The sequence below is a fragment of the Ranitomeya imitator genome, chromosome 1 (genome assembly GCF_032444005.1).
Source record: "Ranitomeya imitator isolate aRanImi1 chromosome 1, aRanImi1.pri, whole genome shotgun sequence".
In the NCBI taxonomy this organism is placed as follows: domain Eukaryota; kingdom Metazoa; phylum Chordata; class Amphibia; order Anura; family Dendrobatidae; genus Ranitomeya; species Ranitomeya imitator.
In genome coordinates this window covers 171,812,178-171,836,507 of record NC_091282.1, presented here as the reverse complement: position 1 = coordinate 171,836,507, position 24,330 = coordinate 171,812,178, and the positions used below count along the sequence as shown (strand labels likewise).

Below are 24,330 nucleotides of genomic sequence, written 5' to 3'. Positions count from 1 at the left end.
CAGTGGGGAAACTAAAGAATTTAGTCAGCCACCAATTGTGCAAGTTCTCCCACTTAAAAAGATGAGAGAGGCCTGTAATTGACATTATAGGTAGACCACAACTATGAGAGTCAAAATGAGAAAATAAATCCAGAAAATCACCTTGTCTGATTTGGCAAGATTTATTTTGCAATTTATGGTGGAAAATAAGTATTTGGTCATTAACAAAAGTTCATCTCAATATTTTGTTATATATCCTGACAGTTGTCAAACGTTTTCTGTACGTCTTCACAAGGTTGGCACACACTGTTGGTGGTATGTTTGCCCATTCCTCCATGCAGATGTCTGTTGTGAATTCTGTGGCAGAGCTCCCTCCTGTGGTCACAAGTGGTACTTCGGCTAGGTCTCTCTGTGAGCTTCCGTTGGTGGAGGAAAGTGGTACTGCGGCTTCTGAGTTTCCTTCCTCAGGTGATGTGGTGAAGTTGTTAGGTGCTGCTCTATTTAACTCCACCTAGTGCTTTGATCCTGGCCTCCAGTCAATGTTCTAGTATTGGACCTGTTTCCTCCTGGATCGTTCCTGTGGCCTGCTGCTCTGCATAGCTAAGTTCCTCTTTGCTATTTGTTTGCTGTTTTTTTCTGTCCAGCTTGTCAATTTGTTTTTTTTCTGCTTGCTGGAAGCTCTGGGACGCAGAGGGTGTACCTCCGTGCCGTTAGTTCGGTACGGAGGGTCTTTTTGCCCCCTTTGCGTGGTTTTTGTAGGGTTTTGTGTTGACCGCAAAGTTACCTTTCCTATCCTCGCTCTGTTCAGAAAGTTGGGCCTCACTTTGCTAAATCTATTTCATCTCTACGTTTGTCTTTTCATCTTAACTCACAGTCATTATATGTGGGGGCTGCCTTTTCCTTTGGGGTATTTCTCTGAGGCAAGGTAGGCTTATTTTCTATCTTCAGGCTAGCTAGTTTCTCAGGCCGTGCCGAGTTGCATAGGGAGCGTTAGGCGCAATCCACGGCTGCCTTTAGTGTGGTTGGAGAGGATTAGGGATTGCGGTCAACAGAGTTTCCACGTCTCAGAGCTCGTTCTTGTTTTTTGGGTTATTGCCAGGTCACTGTATGTGCGCTGACCTCTATGTCCATTGTGGTACTGAATTACCTTTCATAACAGATGTCCTCTAGAGCAGTGATGTTTTGGGCCTGTTGCTGGGCAGCTGTAGACTTTCAACTCCCTCCAAAGGTTTTCTGTTTTCTATAGGGTTGAGATCTGGAGACTGGCTAGGCCACTCCAGGACCTTCATATGCTTCTTACGAAGCCACTCCTTTGTTGCCCTGGTAGTGTGCTTGGGATTATTATCATGCTGAAAGATCCATCCACGTTCATCTTCAATACACTTGCTGATGGAAGGAGGTTTGTACTCAAAATCTCATGATACATGGCCCAATTCATTCTTTCATGTACACGGAACAGTCGTCCTGGTCACTTTTGGGCACCGGTGCTCAGGAAGGATATAATGGAACTAGAGAGAGTACAAAGGAGGGCAACAAAATTAATAAAGGGGATGGGAGAACTACAATACCCAGATAGATTAGCGAAATTAGGATTATTTAGTCTAGAAAAAAGACGACTGAGGGGCGATCTAATAACCATGTATAAGTATATAAGGGGACAATACAAATATCTCGCTGAGGATCTGTTTATACCAAGGAAGGTGACGGGCACAAGGGGGCATTCTTTGCGTCTGGAGGAGAGAAGGTTTTTCCACCAACATAGAAGAGGATTCTTTACTGTTAGGGCAGTGAGAATCTGGAATTGCTTGCCTGAGGAGGTGGTGATGGCGAACTCAGTCGAGGGGTTCAAGAGAGGCCTGGATGTCTTCCTGGAGCAGAACAATATTGTATCATACAATTATTAGGTTCTGTAGAAGGACGTAGATCTGGGGATTTATTATGATGGAATATAGGCTGAACTGGATGGACAAATGTCTTTTTTCGGCCTTACTAACTATGTTACTATGTTACTATGTTACTTTGTAGAGAAACAGCCCCAAAGCATGGTGTTGCCACCCCCATGCTTCAGAGTAGGTATGATGCTCTTTGGCTGCAACTCAGCATTCTGTCTCCTCCAAACACAGCGGGTTTTGTTTCTGCCAAACAGTTCTACTTTGGTTTCATCAGACCATATGACATTCTCCCAATACTCTTCTGGATAATCCAAATGCTCTCTAGCATACTGCAGATGGGCCCAGACATGTACTGGCTTAAGCAGGGGGACACGTCTTGTACTGCCTGATCTGAGTCCCTGGATGCATAGTGTTTTACTGATGGTCGACCTTTATTACAGTGGTCCCAGCTTTATGCAGGTCATTCACTAGGTTCCCCAGTGTGGGTCTGGGATTTTTGCTCACCGTTCTTGTGATCATTTTGACCGCACAGGGTGAGATCTTGTGTGAAGCCCCAGATCGAGGGAGCTTATCAGTGGTCTTGTATGTTTTCCATTTTCTTATTATTGCTCCCACAGTTGATTTCATCACACCAAGCTGCTTGCCTATTGTAGATTCAGTCTTCCCAGCCTGGTGCGGTGCTACAATTTTGTTTCTGGTGTCCTTTGACAGCTCTTTGGTCTTCACGATAGTGGAGTTTGGAGTGTGACTGTTTGAGGTTGTGGACAGGTGTCTTTTATACTGATAAGTTCAAACAGCTGCCATTACTGCAGGTAATGGGTGGAGGACAGAGGAGCCTCTTAAAGAAAAAGTTACAGGTCTGTGAGAGTCAGAAATCTTGCATGTTTTTAGGTGACCAAATACTTATTTTCCACCATATTTTGCTAAATAAATCTTGCCAAATCAGACAAGATGATTTTCTGGATTTGTTTTCCCACTTTGACTCTCATAGTTGTGGTCTACCTATGATGTCAATTGCAGGCCTCTCTCATCTTTTTAAGTGGGAGAACTTGCACAATTGGTGGCTGACTAAATATTTTTCCCCAGTGTGTACAGGTAATGAGTTCACACAGGTGCAATTAATACAGGTAATGAGTGCAGACTAGAAGGGTTTTTTAAAGAAAAGCTAATAGGTCTATGAGAGACAGAATTCTTGCTGGTTTGTAGATGATCAAATTTCACGCAATAAAATGCAATTCAATTATTAAAAAATCATACAATGTGATTTTCTGCTTTATATTTTTAGATTCTGTCTCTCACAGGTGAAGTGTACCTACGATAAAAATTACAAATCTCTTCATTCTTTGTATGTGGGAAAACTTGCAAAATCGGCAGTGTATCAAATACATATTTTCCTCACCATACAGTTAAAGTTGAGAAACACTCCTGACCTACTGCAACAGTACAACATCTCCCCAATTTCATGACTTTCCCGCTGGTTTGAGGACTTTTGGGAGGTATGAGATTAGATAGCTAAATAGATAGATAGATAGATAGATAGATAGATAGATAGATAGATAGATAGATAGATAGATAGATAACTTTTCTCAGTCTCAGATCCAAACCATCGTATACTTATGGAAAAAATAATTAGCTTTTCGCCATGATCATATGTAATGTCAGCCTGTTTTTGCATTTTCTATTTGAAGTCTGGTGGTCTGTGGACCTGAAAGCTTGCACTTTGTTTAGGTTTAGTGCTTCTTTGTCTTGTGATTGTTTTAGAAATATATTGTTTATGCATATAATTGTAATAACACTGTTTTTTCACAAATCAGGATAATTATACTACCTAATAATAAATGTAAAGTAAAAACACTGACATTGTCTATACCCGGGGGATGAGATAACCTGAGTTCTGGCAAGAACTATATAGCCAAAACTACACCCCAGTATACTAGGACAATTGGCCGGACAGACTGCAGTTCATAGCATATATGAAAAAGCACCAAAGCAGTTTTTACGTCCAAAATATCAAAATAGTTTATTAGTTAAAAAAGATCAACAGACAGGTATATAATGAGCAACAGGAGAACATGTAAACACGCCCCCTGAGGAAGGTTTCATTCCGAAACGTGCGTCGGGGAGAGCGGTGGACGGTGCGGTGGCTGGTGTACTGTTTACGGGTAAGATCGGGGTCTTATATTTCTCTCTTCCTATGTGATGCCTTTCACACCTTTGTAGTACGATAGGGCAATTAATGATGGGAGTGTGGCTCTGCACTTGTTATGGCCTCTATTGGCCTTGGGCCTGTTATACAATGTGGAAATTCCCCATATATTGAATATGATTCACCCCACGTACCGTCAGCTGCTCCGTTTGGGCATATGGTGTTATACTGTTTACATGTTCTCCTGTTGCTCATTATATACCTGTCTGTTGATCTTTTTTAACTAATAAACTATTTTGATATTTTGGACGTAAAAACTGCTTTGGTACTTTTTCTTATATATGCTAATAATAAATGTGTATTTATATACAGTTGAAACCAGAAGTTTACATACATATATAAACAGACACACATGCATGTTTTTCTCAATATCTGACATGAAATCAGAATAAACCTTTCCCATTTTAGGTCAATTAGGATTACCATATTTATTAATATTTGCCAAATGCCAGAATAATGAGAGAGAGACAGAGAATGTTTTAAAGGGAACCTGTCACACCGAAAATCAAAGGTGAGCTAAGCCCACCAGCATCAGGGGCTTATCTACAGCATTCTGAAATGATGTAAATAAGCCCCCGATGTATCCTAAATGATGAGAAAAAGAGGTTAGATTATACTCACCCAGGGGCGGTCCCGGTACGATAGGCGTCGCGGTCCGGTCCGGGGCCTCCTATCTTCTTACGATGACGTCCTCTTCTTGTCTTCACGCTGTAGCTCCGGCGCAAGCGTACTTTGTCTGCCCTGTTGAGGGCAGAGCAAAGTGCTGCAGTGCGCAGGCGTCGGGAAAGGTCAGAGAGGCCCGGCACCTGTGCACTGCAGTACTTTGCTCTGCCCTCAACAGGGCAGACAAAGTACGCCTGCGCCGGAGCCGCAGCGTGAAGACCAGAAGAGGACATCATCTGATGAAGATAGGAGGCCCCGGACCGGACTGTGACACCCATTGGACCGGACCGGGACCGCCCCTGGGTGAGTATAATCTAACCTCTTTTTCTCATCTTTTAGGATACATTGGGGGCTTATCTACAGCATTACAGAATGCTGTAGATAAGCCCCTGATGCTGGTGGGCTTAGCTCACCTTCGATTTTGGGGGTGACAGGTTCCCTTTAAAGGGAACCTGTCACCCCGTTTTTTGAGATTGAGCTATAAATACTGTTAAATAGGGCCTGCGCTGTGTGTTCCTATAGTGTATGTAGTGTACCCCGATTCCCTATGTATGCTGAGAAATAACTTACCAAAGTCGCCGTTTTCGCCTGTCAATCAGGCTGGTCAGGTCGGGAGGGCGTGGTGACATCGGTGGTTCTTCCTCAGCTTTACGTTGGTGGCGTAGTGGTGTAGTGGTGAAGACACAGCGCGCGATCTGCGCTGTAATCCCTTGCATCGGTGGGGGCGGCCATCTTCCTGGGGCCGCGCGTGCGCAGATCGAGTGCTCTGCTGCACGGGGCTTCAGGAAAATGGCCGCGGGATGCCGCGCGTGCGCATTAGAGATCGCGGCGGCCATTTTCCCAAAGCCGAGTTTGCATCTCGGCTTTGGGAAAATGGCCGCCGCGATCTCTAATGCGCACGCGCGGCATCCCGCGGCCATTTTCCTGAAGCCCCGTGCAGCAGAGCACTCGATCTGCGCACGCGCGGCCCCAGGAAGATGGCCGCCCCCACCGATGCAAGGGATTACAGCGCAGATCGCGCGCTGTGTCTTCACCACTACACCACTACGCCACCAACGTAAAGCTGAGGAAGAACCACCGATGTCACCACGCCCTCCCGACCTGACCAGCCTGATTGACAGGCGAAAACGGCGACTTTGGTAAGTTATTTCTCAGCATACATAGGGAATCGGGGTACACTACATACACTATAGGAACACACAGCGCAGGCCCTATTTAACAGTATTTATAGCTCAATCTCAAAAAACGGGGTGACAGGTTCCCTTTAAGGCATTTTTATTACTTACTGCAAAGTCAAAAGTTTTCATATATTTCATTAGTATTTGGTACCATTGTCCTTAAACTAAATAACTTGGGTCAAAAGTTTGGAATATCCTTCCACAAGCATCTCACAATAGTTGGTTGGAATTTGGGCCCATTCCTCCTGATAAAACTGGTGTAACTGATCCAGGTTTTTGTGTTGCCTTGCTCGCACCTGCCTTTTCGCCTTTGCCCATACATTTTTTATAGGATTGAGATCAGGGCTTTGTGATGGCGACTCCAAAATATTGACTTTGCTATCCTTAACCCCTTTACCCCCAAGGGTGGTTTGCACATTAATGACCGGGCCAATTTTTACAATTCTGACCACTGTCCCTTTATGAGGTTATAACTCTGGAACGCTTCAACAGATCCCGGTGATTCTGACTTTGTTTTCTCATGACATATTGTACTTCATGCTAGTAGTAAAATTTATTTCATATTACCTGCGTTTATTTGTGAAAAATATGGAAATTTGGTGAAAATTTTGAAAATTTCTCAATTTTCCAACTTTGAATTTTTATGCAATTAAATCACAGAGATATGTCACACAAAATACTTAATAAGTAACATTTCCCACATGTCTACTTTACATCAGCACAATTTTGGACCCAAAATATTTTTTGTTAGGGAGTTATAAGGGTTAAAAGTTGACCAGCAATTTCTCATTTTTACAACACCATTTTTTTAGGGACCACATCTCATTTGAAGTCATTTTGAGGGGTTTATATGATAGAAAATACCAAAGTGTGACACCATTCTAAAAACTGCACCCCTCAAGGTGCTCAAAACCACATTCAAGAAGTTTATTACCCTTCAGGTGTTTCACAGGAGAAAATTGACCCCAAAAGTTGTTGTACAATTTTTCTTGAGTACGGTGATACCCCATTTGTGGGGGTAAACCACTTTTTGGGCGCCAGGGAGAGCTTGGAAGGGAAAGAGCGCCGTTTGACTTTTCAATGCAAAATTGACTGGAATTGAGATGGGACGCCATGTTGCGTTTGGAGAGCCACTGATGTGCCTAAACATTGAAACCCCCCACAAGTGACCCCATTTTGGAAAGTAGACCCCCTAAGGAACTTATCTAGATGTGTGGTGAGCACTTTGACCCACCAAGTGCTTCACAGAAGTTTATAATGCAGAGCCGTAAAAATAAAAAATCATATTTTTTCACAAAAATGATCTTTTTGCCCCCAATTCTTTATTTTACCAAGGGTAAGAGAAGAAATTGGACCACAAAAATTGTTGTACAATTTGTCCTGGGCACGCTGATACCCCATATGTGGGGGTAAACCACTGTTTGGGCGCTTGGCAGAGCTCGGAAGGGAAGGAGCGCCATTTGACTTTTCAATGCAAAATTGACTGGAATTGAGATGTTGCGTTTGGAGAGCCACTGATGTGCCTAAACATTGAAACCCCCCACAAGTGACACCATTTTGGAAAGTAGACCCCCTAAGGAACTCATCTAGATGTGTTGTGAGAGCTTTGAACCCCCACGTGTTTCACTACAGTTTATAACGCAGAGCTGTGAAAATAAAAATTCTTTTTTATTCCCACAAAAATTATTTTTTAGCCCCCAGTTTTGTATTTTACCAAGGGTAACAGGAGAAATTGAACCCCAAAGGTTGTTGTCCAATTTGTCCCGAGTACGCTGATACCCCCTATATGGGGGGAACCACCGTTTTGGGCGCATGGGAGAGCTCGGAAGGGAAAGAGTGCCATTTGGAATGCAGACTTAGATGGAATGGTCTGCAGGCGTCACATTGCGTTTGCAGAGCCCCTAATTTACCTAAACAGTAGAAACCCCCCACAAGTGACCCCATATTGGAAACTAGACCCCCCAAGGAACTTATCTAGATGTGTTGTGAGAACTTTGAATCCCCAAGTGTTTCACTAAAGTTTATAATGCAGAGCCGTGAAAATAAAAAATACTTTTTTTCCACAAAAATTATTTTTTAGCCCCCAGTTTTGTATTTTTCCAAGGGTAACAGTTGAAATTGAACCCCAAAAATTGTTGTCCAATTTGTCCTAAGTACGCTGATACCCAATAGGTGGGGGGGAACCACCATGTGGGTGCTTGGCAGAGCTCGGAAGGGAAGGAGCTCCATTTGGAATGCAGACTTAGATGGATTGGTCTGCAGGCGTCACGTTACTTTTGCAGAGCCCCTGATGTAACTAAACAGTAGAAACCCCCCACAAATGACCCCATATTGGAAAGTAGACCCTCCAAGGAACTTATCTAGATGTGTTGTGAGAACTTAGAACCCCCAAGTGTTTCACTACAGTTTATAACGCAGAGCCATGAAAATAAAAAATCCTTTTTTTCCACAAAAATAATATTTTAGCCCCCAATTTTGTATTTTCCAAGGGTAACAGTTGAAATTGAACAAAAGATGTTGTCCAATTTGTCCTGAGTACGCTGATACCCAATATGTGGGGGGGAACCACCGTTTGTGCACATGGCAGAGCTCGGAAGGAGCGCCATTTGGAATGCAGACTTAGATGGAATGGTCTGCAGGCGTCACATTGCGTTTGCAGAGCCCCTAATGTACCTAAAAAGTAGAAACCCCCCACAAGTGACCCCATATTGGAAACTAGACCCCCAAGGAACTTATCTAGATGTGTTTTGAGAACTTAGAACCCCCAAGTGTTTCACCACAGTTTATAACGCAGAGCCGTGAAAATAAAAAATCTTTTTTTTCCACAAAAATTATTTTTTAGCCCCCAGTTTTGTATTTTCCCAAGGGTATCAGGAGAAATTGGACCCCAAAAGTTGTTGTCCAATGTGTCCTGAGTACACTGATACTCCATATGTTGGAGTAAACCCCTGTTTGGGCGCACGGGAGAGCTCGGAAGGTAAGGAGCACTGTTTTGCTTTTTCAACGCAGAATTGGCTGGAATTGAGATCGAACGCCATGTTGTGTTTGGAGAGCCCCTGGTGTGCCTAAACATTGGAAACCCCCCAATTATAACTGAAACCCTAATCCAAACACACCCATAACCCTAATCTCAACGGTAACCCTAACCACACCCCTAACCCTGGCACACCCCTAACCCTAATCCCAACCCTATTCCCAACCGTAAATGTAATCCAAATCCTAACCGTAATTTTAGCCCCAACCCTAACTTTAGCCCCAACCCTAACCCTAACTTTAGCCCCAACCCTAACTGTAGCACCAACCCTAACCCTAACCCTAACCCTAGCCCTAACCCTAACCCTAGCCCTAACGGTAAAATGGAGATAAATACATTTTTTAAAATTTTTTAATTTTTCCCTAACTAAGGGGATGATGAAGGGGGGTTTGATTTACTATTTATAGCGGGTTTTGTAGCGGATTTTTATGATTGGCAGCCGTCAAACACTAAAAGATGCTTTTTATTGCAAAAAAATATTTTTTGCGTTACCACATTTAGAGAGCTATAATTTTTCCATATTTTGGTGCACAGAGTCATGTGAGGTCTTGTTTTTTGCGGGACGAGTTGACATTTTTATTGGTAACATTTTCGGGCACGTGACATTTTTTGATCACTTTTTATTCCGATTTTTGTGAGGCAGAATGACAAAAACCAGCTATTCATGAATTTCTTTTGGGGGGGGCGTTTATACCGTTCCGCGTTTGGTAAAATGGATGAAGCAGTTTTATTTTTCGGGTCAGTACGATTGCAGCGATACCTCATTTATATCATTTTTTTTATGTTTTGCCGCTTTTATACGACATAAACTATTTTATAGAAAAAATAATTATTTTGGCATCGCTTTATTCTGAGGACTATAACTTTTTTATTTTTTTGCTGATGATGCTGTGTGGCAGCTCGTTTTTTTGCGGGACAAGATGACGTTTTCATCGGTATCATGGTTATTTATATCTGTCTTTTTGGTCACGTGTTATTCCACTTTTTGTTCGGCGGTATGATAATAAAGCGTTGTTTTTTTGCCTCTTTTTTTTTTACGGTGTTCACTGAAGGGGTTAACTAGCGGGACAGTTTTATAGGTCGGGTCATTACGGACACAGCGATACTAAATATGTGTACTTCTATTGTTTTTTTTATTTAGATAGAGGAATGTATTTATTGGAACAATATTTTTTTTTATTATTTATTTAGGAATCTTTTTTTTTTTACACTTGTAATTTTTTTTTTTTACTTTTTTACTTTGCCCCAGGGGGGGGGGGGACATCACAGTAAAGTGACAGATCGCTGATCAGCGATCTGACCTGCACAGCTCCAGGCTTACAGGTGCCTGCTCTGAGCAGGCGATTGTAAGCCACTTCCCTCCAGGACCCGGATGCAGCCCCGCGGCCATTTTGGATCCGGGCCTGCAGGGAGGAGGAGGTAGGAGACCCTCGGAGCAACGCGTTGCTCCGAGGGTCTCAGGGAAGCACACAGGGAGCCCCCTCCCTGCGCGATGCTTCCCTACACCGTCAGCACACTGCGATCATGTTTGATCGCAGTGTGCCGGGGGTTAATGTGCCGGGGGCGGTCCGTGACCGCTCCTGGCACATAGTGCCAGATGTCAGCTGCGATAGTCAGCTGACACCCGGCCGCGATCGGCCGCACTACCCCTGTGAGCGCGGCTGATCGCGCTGGACGTACTATTCCGTCCTTGGGAAGTAAGGCCCACCCCACATGGACGAAATAGTACGTTCAATGGCAGAAAGGGGTTAAGCCACTTTGTTACCATTTTCGCAGTATGTTTCGGGTCATTGTCCATTTGGAAGATCCATTTCCACCCAAGCTTTAACTTTCTGTCTGATGTCTTGAGATGTTGTTTCAATATTGCCACATAATCTTCTTTTCTTATAATTCCATCTATTTTGTGAAGTGCACCAGTCTCTCCTGCAGCAAAACAATCCCACAACATGATGCTGCCATCCCAGGGTTTCACAGTTGGGATGGTGTCCTTAGGCTTCAAAGTTTCTCCCTTTTTGCTCCAAAGGTAACAATGGTCATTATGCCCAAAAAGTTCAATTTTAGTTTCATCAGACCACATGACATGTCTCCAAAGATTATGGGCTTTGTGCCTGTGTGTATTTGCAAACAGAAATGTGGCTTTTTATGTTTGTTTTGGAGTAATAGCTTCTTCCTGGCAGAGTGGCCTTTCAGCCCATGTTGATACAGTACTTATTTCACTGTGGATATTGACACACTCTTACCAGCTTCTGCCATCATCTTCACAAAGTCTGTTGCTTTTGTCCTTGTGTTGATATGAACTTGTCGGACCAAAGCACATTCATCTCTGGGACACAAAACCATCTCCATCCTGAGCGGTATGATGGCTGGACATTCCAATCTTGTTTATACTTGCATATAATTGTTTGTACACATGAACGGGGCATCTTCAGGTGTCTTGAAATTGTACCCAAGAATGAGTCAGACTTGTTCAAGTCCACAGTTCTCTTCCTCATATCTTGGCTGATTTCTTTAGACTTTCCCATGTTGCCACACAAAGAAGCAGTGTGTTTCAGGTGTGCATTAAAATACATCCACATGTTTCTAATAGTAATTAACTCCCATGTTGCAAAAAAACCTATCAGAAACTTCCAAACACATGACATCATCATATGGGCTGTTCAGAATTGTTTAGAGGCATAGTAATCTTAGTGCATGTAAACTTTTGACTTTGCAGTAAGTAATAAAAATGCCTTAAAACATTCTCTTTCTCTTTATTCTGGTATTTGGCAAATAATAATTATTATTATTATTGTAATTATTATTGTAATCCTAATTCACCTAAAACGGGAAATGTTTATTCTGATTTCATTTCAGATATTGAGAAAAACATGCATATATGTCTTTTTATATAGTGTATGTAAATTTCTGGTTTTAACTGTATAACTATACAAATAACTGCACAAAATACTTAGAGAATAATTATTATTTACACTGTTTAGTTCCCATTTTGTACATATAACGCCAACTTATTCCGCAGCATTATTTCAGCTGCTGAACACAGTATATAAAGCAGATAACATTTGCAGGCTGGCAGCAATATTAATTGTACATTAATTTTTTCCCATCAGAAAAAAACTGCAGCTACAGAACTGTGCTCGCTGTGCTTACAAAACGCGTTTCTCCTATGTATGGCCCCAAAATAGGAAATATACATCAATTCTTTACTTTCAACATTAATCATGGTAAGACTGAAGACAACTTGGCTTTTATTCTTACCCTACAAAATCCCTTCCTCCAAATCACTAGCTAGTTTGCACCCCGTAATTATTCCTCAGCCTAGCTAGAGTAACTGCTTATGCAGAGTACTGTATATGCAGTATACAATCACACATGTGTATGCAGTAGATAATGCTAGTAAATGCATACAGCAAAAATACCTTTTAAGTATTTTTGCCTGAGAATCAGTGGCTGCAGTGCAAAATTATTCCTTTTTTTAGTACAGATGATTATATAAAACTCTTGGATTGTGAGAGAATGTACAGGTGCTTCTCACAAAATTAGAATATCATCAAAAAGTACATTTATTTCAGTTCTTCAATACCAAACTCATATATTATATAGAGTCATTACAAACAGAGCGAGATCTATTTCAAGTGTTTATTTCTGTTAATGTTGATGATTATGGCTTACAGCCAATGAAAACCCAAAAGTCATTATCTCAGTAAATTAGAATAATTAACAAAAATCATCTGCAAAAGCTTCCTAAGTATTTAAAAGGGTCCCCTAGACTGTTTCAGTAGGATCCACAATCATGGGAATACTGCTGACTTGACAGATGTCCAGAAGGCAGTCATTAACACACTCCACAAGGAGGGAAACCAAAAAAAGGTCATTATTAAAGAAGCTGGCTGTTCATAGAGTGCTGTATCCAACATTATTAATGGAAAGTTGAGTGGAAGGAAAAAGTGTGGTAGAAAAAGGTGCACAAGCAACCGGTATAACCGCAGCCTTGAAAGGGTTGTTAAGAAAAGGCCATTCAAATATTTGGGGGAGATTCACAAGGCGTAGACTGCTACTGGAGTAATTGCTTCAAGATCCACCACACACAGACGTATCCAGGACATGGGCTACAAGTGTCACATTCCTTTTGTCAAGCCACTCATGACCAATGGACAACACCAGAAGCATCTTACTTGGGCCAAGGAGAAAATGAACTGGACAGTTGCTCAGTGGTCCAAAGTGTTGTTTTCAGATGAAAGTAAATTTTGCATTTCATTTGGAAATCAAGGTCCCAGAGTCTGGAGGAAGAGTAGAGAGGCACAATCCAAGCTGTTTGAGGTCTAGTGTGAAGTTTCCACAATCAGTGATGGTTTGGGGAGCCATGTCATCTTCTAGTGTAGGTCCACTGTGTTTTATCAAGACCAAAGTCAGAGCAGCTGCCTACCCGGAAATTTTAGAGCACTTCATGCTTCCCTCATCCAACAAGCTTTTTGGAGATGGAAATTTCATTCTCCAGCAGGACTTGTCACCTATCCACACTGTCAGAAGTGCCAATACCTGGTTTAAAAACAACAGTATTGATTGGCCAGCAAACTTGCCTTACCATAGCCCCATAGAGAATCCTGGTCTTCCATAACACCTCCGCAGTGCCACAGGCTGATCGCCTCCATGCCACGCCGCATTGATGCAGTAATTGATGCAAAAAGATCCCCAGCCACATATCAAATGCATTTACTGATCATACATTTCAATAGGCCTACATTTCAGATTTTAAAATCAGTTTTCAAGCTGGTGTTATAAAGTGTTTTAATTTACTGAGATAATGACTTTTGGGTTTTCATTGGCTGTAAGCCATAATCATCAACATTAACAGAAATAAACACTTGAAATAGATCACTTTGTTTGTAATAACCCTATCTAATATATGATTTTCACTTTTTGTACTGAAGAACTGAAATAAATTAACTTGTTGATGATATTCTAATTTTGTGAGAAGCACCTGTAGTCTCCCCCATTGTCAAAATATTTGGCACTGCTAATAGCCAACCTGGCATTGAGGACACATTTTTACTATATAAGTGGTCCAGAGCTGGGCCATTTTTGGTGGAAGAAGTCTTCAGAGATGTAGCTTTGGGGCATGTGCCTTAAGTGCTGGATGCCAGGGGGTTCCAACACAGCTAGGGTATTTACAATGAATATGGTTGGTGGGCACTGATCCTTAGAGCAGTTTTCTAGTCTTTTGATATGTCTGTTGTTATTCTCATTTCCAGTGTTGGGGAGTGTACTGGGCAATTTCCTAGGGCCTCCACACTTTTAGAGGCACCCAGTATTTACGGAAGAGATTAACTGCAGTGATATTTCAAGTTCTGTATTATCAATGTAGTCAGGGTTGCCAACCATTCAGAAATTTCAGGACAGTCCATAAAAATAGGGCACTTTTTTGCCCTGTCTGTAAAAAAATGAAGGTGTCCATGGTTTTCTTGAATCCTTTCTTGAAGGATTTTTTACAGATTATTTAGACCCTTACATTACAGTTTACAGTGAACGCAGCTGATGTCTTCATATCAGAATTACGGGCTATAGATATGTATCACTTATAATTCTAATCGTTGAATAAGGTTTTCCAATGTGTCCATAAAATATATTATTTGTCCATGAATTTTAATGAGATGTTTAAAAAAAAGTCAAGTTATCAACCCTGAATGTGGCCAGAAGAATGCATATTGAATACTTGCTGTCACTTGCTCTTCTGATCTTTCCGGCAACATCGGAGAATCCCGACAGCAAGCTCATTGCACACTGTAAGGATTCAGAAGTCGGAGTAACTGCAGACTTTTATCTAAACAACAAACAACTCCTTTAAAGAAAACTGTACCTATGGCTCTAGAAATCTGTGGACTGTTTTTTAATGTTTATACCTCCTGCTTGTCACAGTAGGAAAGAAATATTTAAACCTCAGGTCTTCACCTATAGAGGATACCACCTTCCTACATCTCTTCTTTTATCATCTTACTCACGCTCTTTAATTTCTTATTGAATTTAGTCTTTCTTCTTTATTGTACATCTTCCATACAAGTCTTCCCTGGGCAGTGGGCTGCATCTGTTCCCTAGATTCACACAATTAAGCATACTTCCTCTTTTCATATTTTGAGTCCCCTGATTAATACCTCCTCATGAAGGCCTATGCAATTCCTCATAATTCCAGAATTTGAAGCCCCTTGGTCTTTTGAAGACACCCACCCTATCTGTTGTATCATGTAACAACTTGCCTCAGTATCCTTTAGATTGTAAGCTCTTGGGAACAATCATTTCTTATATTACTACTTAGTAGCTGTTTTATCAAATATTGTTTGTGATTCTGTGTTTTTGCTACTTTCCTGAATTGTATGGCGCTGAGGAATATGTTGGCGCTATACATATAATACAAGATATAATAATATGTCATTATGTTATATTAGGTATATAGAGTTAAAGTCACTTCCAAATTATAAATGAGATATTAGATTGATTGTTTAACTCACAAATACCATTTTACCAAATGCTGCAGTTGGAAATATCGCAGAATGATGTCAGTATATAAAAAAATCCAGATTTATTTAATAAGCCATACAGTACATAAAAGGTGCCACATTATGGTTTATAGGAAGCCTTTATCAACTGTTCTCATACTGCTCGTAATTCTATTTTTTGGCGTGACACTTAATAGTCCATTCCATGGGACCCAATGAAACTTTAGAACTGCCATATAACAGTAGTGTGACTTTTCTATTGCTTTCCATAGAAGATAGGTTTCAAGAAGGGCGGTACAGGGCCGACTCCAGGTTTTCTTGGGCCTCGGGCAAAAGAGTCTCAGTGGGCCCCTTTAACACATGCCAGAATTCATGATGCAGTGAAATATACAGTAGATATAGTACAATGCCAAAGATTTCACTTACTTCTTACATTACATGAGTGATATCTATTGTAAATTCTACAATAGCTCACAAACTGGCAGATCCTCACCGTGCACAGTGCATGCGCTGGGGGATTCAAAAGTCTGCAGTCCGAGTGACTGCAGGCTTTTCATTTTAGACAGTGTAGGCCTTCATACGGTATTATGGGCACCACATAGTCCTTCATACAGTATTATGGGCACGATATAGTCTTCCATACAGTATTTTGGGCACCACATAGTCCTCTATACAGTATTATTGGCACCACATAGTGCTCCATACTGTATTATGGGCACCACATAGTGCTCCGTACAGTATAATGGGCCTCATATATTGCTCCATACAGAATAATGGGCCCCATATATTGCTCCATACAGTGTACTGGACGCCAAATAATGCTCCATACAGTATAATGTGCCCCATATATTGCTCCATACAGTGTAATGGACCCCAAATAATGCTCCATACAGTAAAATAGGCCCCCATATATTGCTTCATACAGTATAATGGGCCTCATATATTGCTCCATACTGTATAATGGGCCTCATATATTGCACCATAAAGAATAATAGACCCAATATATTGCTACATACAGAATAATAGACCCCATATATTGCTACATACAGAAAAAAAGACCCCATATATTGCTACATACAGAATAATAGACCCCATATATTGCTCCATACAGAATAATGGACCCCATATATTGCTCCATACAGAATAATGGACCCCATATATTGCACCATACAGAATAATGGACCCCATATTTTGCTCCATACAGAATAATGGACCCCATATATTGCACCATACAGAATAATGGACCCCGTATATTGCGCCATACAAAATAATGAGACCATATGTTAGGAGTCGAGTTCCCGCCGCTGCAAAGGGGGAATCTCGAATCATGTCTGCTGCGGTCTGCCATTCTCCATCAGCCGCAGTGGAGCCTGCTCAGCGGAGACATCGGTCCCAGCGTCTCACTCAGTCTGATACTGTGCAAAGGGTTACTGCTGCCTTTCCAGGCTCTGCTGTTGTAGCCTGCACTGGTCAGCGGTGAGCAGGCTTTTCTGGGACTAAGTCCTGCTTTGCACACAATGAGCATGCCCTCAGTAGGATCTCTCATTGGAGGTTGGGGGTCACACGCTCAGGCCCTGTAGCAGCTCCCATTGGACCACTAGGAAGGTCCTTGTCTGCTGCGGCTATAAAAGGTTTGCATGGCCATGCGCTAGTATCAACCTGTGTTATCAGCTTTGCTACTTGGTGACCATGTCTGCATGTGGTTAGGGTTGGCTGAAATAAGCCCCTAGAATACCGGCACCTCCGGTGAGGAGTTTTGTATGCTTGGATTCAGAGCCCGGCTGAAATAAACCCCTAGAATACCTCCGGTGAGGAGTTGATTGTGTGCTATGCTGACTGCATGACCACTCTTTGCTTTGCTCAGTTAGGTAGCTGTGATCCTCTGTGAGGTTAACAGGGCACAGCGTTTTCATATCTTTGCGATTCTGTGAAGTTAACAGAGTTCGCTTATACCGCCATATAGTGCCACCAATTACTTTGCAGCAGATATCTCTGCACGGTGGACCCCAGGCTGTGAACGCACCGTGTTGTTTCTTTCCTATACTTGGTGTGTTCCTCTAGCTCTAACACCATATATTGCTCCATACAGTATAAAGGGCCCAATATAATGCTTCATACATTATAATGGACGACATATATTGCACAATACAGTATGGTGGGTCCCATGTATTGCTCCATACAGTATAATGGGCCCCATATAATGCTCCATACAGTATAATGGGCGCCATATAATGCTCCATACATTATAATGAGTCCCATATAATGCTCCCTACAGTATAATGAGTCCCATATAATGCTCCATTCTGTATAATGAGTCCCATATAATGCTCCATACAGTATAATGGGCCCCATATAATGCTTCATACAGCATAATGGGCCCCATATAATGCTCCATACTGTATAATGAGTCCCATATAATGCTCCATAAAGTATAATGGGCCCCATATAATGCTTCATACAGTATAATGGGCCCAATATAATGCTACATACAGTATAATGGGCCCCATATAATGCTCCATACAGTAAATGGGCCCCAAATATTGCTTCATACAGTATAATGGGCCTCATATATTGCTCCATACTGTAAAATGGGCCTCATATATTGCACCATAAAGAATAATAGACCCAATATATTGCTACATACAGAATAATAGACCCCATATATTGCTACATACAGAATAATGGACCCAATATATTGCTACAAACAGAATAATGGACCCCATTCATTGCTCCATACAGAAAAATGAGCCCATATATTGCTCCATATAGAATAATGGACCCCATATATTGCTCCATACAGAATAATGAACCCCACATATTGCTCCATGCAGAATAATGGACCCCGTATATTGCTCCATACAAAATAATGAGACCATATATTGCTCCATACAGTATAACCAGCCCCATATAATGCTCCATACAGTATAAAGGGCACAATATAATGCTTCATACATTATAATGGATGACATATAATGCTCCATACAGTATAATGGGCCCCATATAATGCTTCATACAGTATAATGGGCCCCATGTAATGCTCCATACAGTATAATGGCCCCCATATATTGCTCTATGCAGTATAATGGGCCCAATATAATGCTCCATACAGTATAATGGGCCCCATATATTGCCCCATACAGTATAATGGGCCCAAATAATGCTCCATACAGTATAATGGGCCCCATATATTGCTCCATACAGTATAATGGGCCCCAAATAATGCTCCATACAGTATAACGAGCCCCATATATTGCTCCATACAGTATAATAGGCCCAATATAGTATAATAGGCCCAATATAATGCTCCATACAGTATAACGGGCCCCATATATTGCCCATACAGTTTAATGGGCCCCAAATAATGCTCCATACATTAAAAAAAGTCCTGTTTATTTGCTTCTCGGCATCGCAAACACCTTAATGCCAATTTTCCCAAAAATGATATTCTAAATGCAAATGAGGATTGCACTAGGGGGCTATTTATGTAATTCATGGACATACTGAGTTTTCCAGAGAAGGCGATGCTCTGTCTTTGGCTAATTGATTGCGGTAACGAATATGGTAATCTATTCAATTCACTTAAAAGGAATCCATCACCAAGTTTTTACTACCCCATCCAAGAGCAACATGATGTAGAGACAGAGAGCCTGATTCCAGCAATGTGTCACTTACTGGGTTTGATACCGTTTTGAGAAAATCATTGTTTTATCAGGCGAAGTTCATTACTAGTGGACTAGGAATCCTGCCATGTAGTCCTCCATATTCATGACCTCTGTAACCATGTTCACACCACTGATTGGCATCTTTTTGCCTATGACAGTACAAACAGAAAGCTGCCAATCAATGGTATGGGCGGGGTTATACAGAGCACAGCATGCAGAGAACTGCTTTATCTGCATCAGAGAAAAGAATGATTTTATCAAAACTGCAGGAAGCAGCCCAGTAAGTGATATATTGCTGGAATCAGGGTCTATGCCAATACATCAGGCTGCTCTCAGGTGGGGTAGCAAAAATCTAGTTACAGGTTTCTAAGCAGCTTCATTAAATCACCTTCATTGCTGACCAATGTCCAATTTTTCATATTTTACCAATAAAATATATTGTTTTGTTTCATTTCTTCCAACAGAATTTTTTTTTGTTTTTTATCATCATCACTTTATGGACTAAAAGCTTTGGATAATAATATTAACACAGCTACCAATTTGCAGTCTTTTCTGCTGAAATGCTATACTCAGGCCTTCTCTGTATGATATAGTAAATGTATAAAAGATTTTATTAATTTCTAGGACGGTTTGTAAATCCAGAACAAAACAGATTGATTCATTGTTCGTGTGTCACTGCAACCATTTTGTTCTTCTGTCAAATCAAAGATGCAATGTGCCAATCATTGCACAAAATATCTACTATTTTCCCATTTCTTTTGTGCAGCGCACAGCTGAGTTTGACAAATGAAGTCACAATAAGGAGAAATCCGATTTTTAACCCTATCCCTACCAGCAGAGCCATTTTACTGGAGATAGGGAAAAAGGGTTCCATGAAAAATTCAATGTTAAGGCTATTTGGGACTGTAATATTCATGACCTCTACTTAGGGTGCGTGCAGATGAACATGTATTTGGTCCTTGTGCTATCCATGTGGCGAAAGAACAGCACAGAGACCAATATTAATCTATGTGCTAGTCCACGTGGGCTTTTTCCAGACTAGCATGCGCCACCCTATAACGTCTAAGGATATACTATCCACAACGTATGAGGATATGTGCGATAGTCACTCTAGCATCGTTCTTCTTCAGTACATCATGTAAATGTACCTTTGGGCCATCTTCCATGTTTCTGTAAGTCTATTGTAGGGGGCCCATACACATTAGATAAAACTGGAATTAAATAGTTGATTTCAACTTGGGAAAGGAGCAATCAATATGAACAGTTCAATTATTTCAGATGATGATAAGCACTGACAGGAAAAAAGTCAAGGTTCACTGATTTAGGCCATAGCAAATTTGGGGCCTTCAACAAACGATCATTGCTTTAACTGACAAACAATAATTTTTTTTCCCATTTTCGCCTATTGTGCATGGAGACCTTTAGCTTTCCCCTTCCTGTATGGCTCCTTACCAAAATAAGGTTGGCTTGAATTGCTTATTTTCTTTAAATGATAAGTTGCAATCTCCAACTTAATTGTTATGGTAGAAGGAGAACCTGTCAGCACAATTTGTAATGTAGAGTAAAGACATGGCGGTAATGGCGCAGTAATACAGACTAAATTGATGTCTTTGGTAAAAAAAAATCCACTTTGTGGTTCTTCTTTAATCACCATTTGAAGTTTTCTGACAATAGATTTCGGTGCACAGGGGCCGGACTGTGCACGGGGTCTTCTCCTCCCTGTGTGTGTTTCCCCGCCTCCGCCATTTTTCTCCGGTCTGTGGATGACCTGCAACCTCTGTTTGAAGTTTGAAATCTCAGCAGTGACCTGTCATTAACAGACCGGAGACAGGGAGAAGGTCTGAGGAATCACAGACAGGGAGGAGAAGACCCCGTGCACAGTCCGGCCCCTGTGCACCGAAATCTAATTAGGAGAAAACTTCAAACGGTGATTAAAGAAAAACCATAAAACAGATTTCTTCACCAAAGGTATCAATTTATTCAGTATTACAGCGCCATTACAGACATGTCTATATTTTACAGTACAAAATTGTGCTGACAGGTTTTCTTTACGCTTCCCTGCTATGGTTTGGTTCAGTTTGCACAATGTAGCACAGGAATTCTCAATAGCAGATTTCAAGTTCTTCCAATAGGTTCCAATATCTATATATCCAGTAGAGATGAAAGCCGTGGCAATGCTCTGATAATTATTCTGTTACCTGGTCAATATCAAGGAAATCCTGAAAACATGTCATGTTGGCAGTCAGACCAGCATAACTGTGACCCCAACAGGACATTTATATTAAGGTCCAACTAGCAATATATTTAAAACATAAGTCCATTTTGTTATTATACTTTGAATGATGTTGTTATCCTGTGCACACAGGAGATAGCATCAATAAATTCTAGTAAGTTACGGTATTTGTGGATGAACCAATATGAGAAATCACAAATAATTGGCCCTAAAACCCATCTTCAGGTCAGTCTAAAGCTGGAAGTTTGTGCCTGTTATTGTGTCTGAACCTGCGCCCGTTTCCTTGGTACTTGATTCCTGATTGCGGAGGGGAACTTAAGTACTGAATATTTTTGGTTTGTTATTTTATCTAATTTATTTTGTTCTTAAGGTCCTGATGTTTTGACCTTGGTGGTTGGATCAGACATCAGCCGCTTTCCTAATACTCCCAGACCAACATGCCGGGGTTATTTACACAAGCGAACTCATTCAGGATTGTTGAAAGGATGGAGGAAGAGGTGGTTCGTTCTCAAACATGATGGGAGTCTTCACTACTACAAGCATAAAAAGGTAAATAACATTTTCTGACATCTAAGGCTGTCAGTATTTTACATCAGTATTTGCAAGCCAAAACCAGGAGTGGGTGATAAATGCAGAAGTGGTGCATATGTTTCTATTATACTTATCCTCTAATTGTTCCACTCCTGGTTTTGGCTTACAAATACTGATGTAAAATACTGACCAAATACTGATAGTGTGACGGCAGCCTAACTTACATTTTAAGAGTATAATATTCGCTGGCTGGATATAAACACTGAACAACTGCAGTCAATGTGTAGTGGCAGATCAGTAATTATAATTTACTCAGATTACATCCATTAATGTCCGTTATAGTAACCACACAGAGGTAACAATCATCACTGTGATTCCTCTGTTCTCTGCAAACCAAAGATATGCAAGATATGCCATATTTCACACATTTTCTTGTACCAGTTATCCACTGACGATGGTGTCCAATACAAGCTTTACAGACAATGTCTGGAGCTCATGTCTTATTATGGTCCCCTAGTTTTATTTTGAAATAGCTTAGTAATGCTCTTTTCACAAAATTAGAAATGGATTTTATTTGTTCACTCAATGTATACTCTCCACAAACGTAGCAAAAGCAAATTGAATGATTCAAGCACTGTCTTCGTGAGGAGGCCATGTTATCACCTACAAGGGTGAAAAATATAAAGAAATGTAAAATATAGAAAGGCAGCACTCACTGTTTCCTGTGGTGAAAAGAAGTCCTTTATTTCTGTTCATATGGACATCAAAAGCAGCATAGCAGTGTGTGAGGGGAGATATGCGGGGAGATGGAAGGACGACGTCCCTTTGCACGAAACGGCCGTCGTCCTTCCATCTCCCCACATATCTCCCCTCACACGCCACTTGCTGCTTTGGATGTCCTTCCATCTCCCTGCATATATCACCTCACACGCTGCTTTGGATGTCTTTCCATCTCCCCGCATGTCTTCCCACACACACCGCTATGCCACTTTGGATGTCCTTCCATCTCGCCGTATATCTCCCCTCACACGCCGCTATGCTGCTTTAGATGTCCTTCCGTCACCCCGCATATCTCACCTCACACGCCGCTTTGGATGTCCTTCCATTTCCTCGCATATCTCCCCTCACACACCGCTATGCCGCTTTGGATGTCCTTCCATCTCCCCGCATATCTCCCCTCACACACCGCTATGCTGCTTTGGATATTCTTCCGTCTCCCCGCATATCTCACCTCACACGCCACTTTGGATGTTCTTCCATCTCCTTGCATATCTCCTCTCACACACCGCTATGCAGCTTTGGATGTCATTCCATCTCCCCGCATATCTCACCTCACACGCCGCTATGCTGCTTTGGATGTCCTTCAATCTCCCCGCATATCTCACCTCACCCGCCGCCATGCTGCTCTGGATGTCCTTCCATCTCCTCACATATCTCCCCTAACACACTGCTATGCTGCTTTGGATGTCCTTCCATCTCCCCGTATATCTCCCCTCACACGCCGCTATGCTGCTTTGGATATTCTTCCGTCTCCCCGCATATCTCACCTCACACGCCACTTTGGATGTTTTTCCATCTCCTTGCATATCTCCCCTCACACACCGCTATGCAGCTTTGGATGTCCTTCCATCTCCTCGCATATCTCCCCTCACACGCCGCTATGCTGCTTTGGATGTCCTTCCATCTCCTCGCATATCTACCCTCACACACCGCTATGCTGCTTTAGATGTCCTTCCATCTCCCCACATATCTCCCCTCACACACCGCTATGCTGCTTTGGATGTCCTTTCATCTCCCCACATATCACCCCTCACACGCCGCTATGCAGCTTTGGATGTCCTTCCATCTCCCCGCATATCTCCCCTCACACGCCGCTATGCAGCTTTGGATGTCCTTCCATCTCCCCGCATATCTCCCCTCACACGCCGCTATGCTGCTTTGGATGTCCTTCCATCTCCTCGCATATCTACCCTCACACACCGCTATGCTGCTTTGGATGTCCTTTCATCTCCCCACATATCACCCCTCACACGCCGCTATGCTGCTTTGGATATTCTTCCGTCTCCCCGCATATCTCACCTCACACGCCACTTTGGATGTTCTTCCATCTCCTTGCATATCTCCTCTCACACACCGCTATGCAGCTTTGGATGTCATTCCATCTCCCCGCATATCTCACCTCACACGCCGCTATGCTGCTTTGGAGGTCCTTCAATCTCCCCGCATATCTCACCTCACCCGCCGCCATGCTGCTCTGGATGTCCTTCCATCTCCTCACATATCTCCCCTAACACACTGCTATGCTGCTTTGGATGTCCTTCCATCTCCCCACATATCTCCCCTCACACACCGCTATGCTGCTTTGGATATTCTTCCGTCTCCCCGCATATCTCACCTCACACGCCACTTTGGATGTTTTTCCATCTCCTTGCATATCTCCCCTCACACACCGCTATGCAGCTTT

General features: G+C 42.0%; 1 protein-coding gene across 1 annotated transcript in view; it reads left to right on the top strand.

The window, feature by feature from the left end:
* Nucleotides 1-24,330, top strand: part of LOC138665197 (uncharacterized) — a 135,491-nt gene that overhangs the window by 57,564 nt on the left and 53,597 nt on the right. Inside the window, exon 9 of the mRNA XM_069752477.1 lies at nucleotides 21,706-21,884. Within this exon, the coding sequence (XP_069608578.1) occupies nucleotides 21,706-21,884 (179 nt within the window). The remainder of the gene's footprint in view (nucleotides 1-21,705; nucleotides 21,885-24,330) is intronic.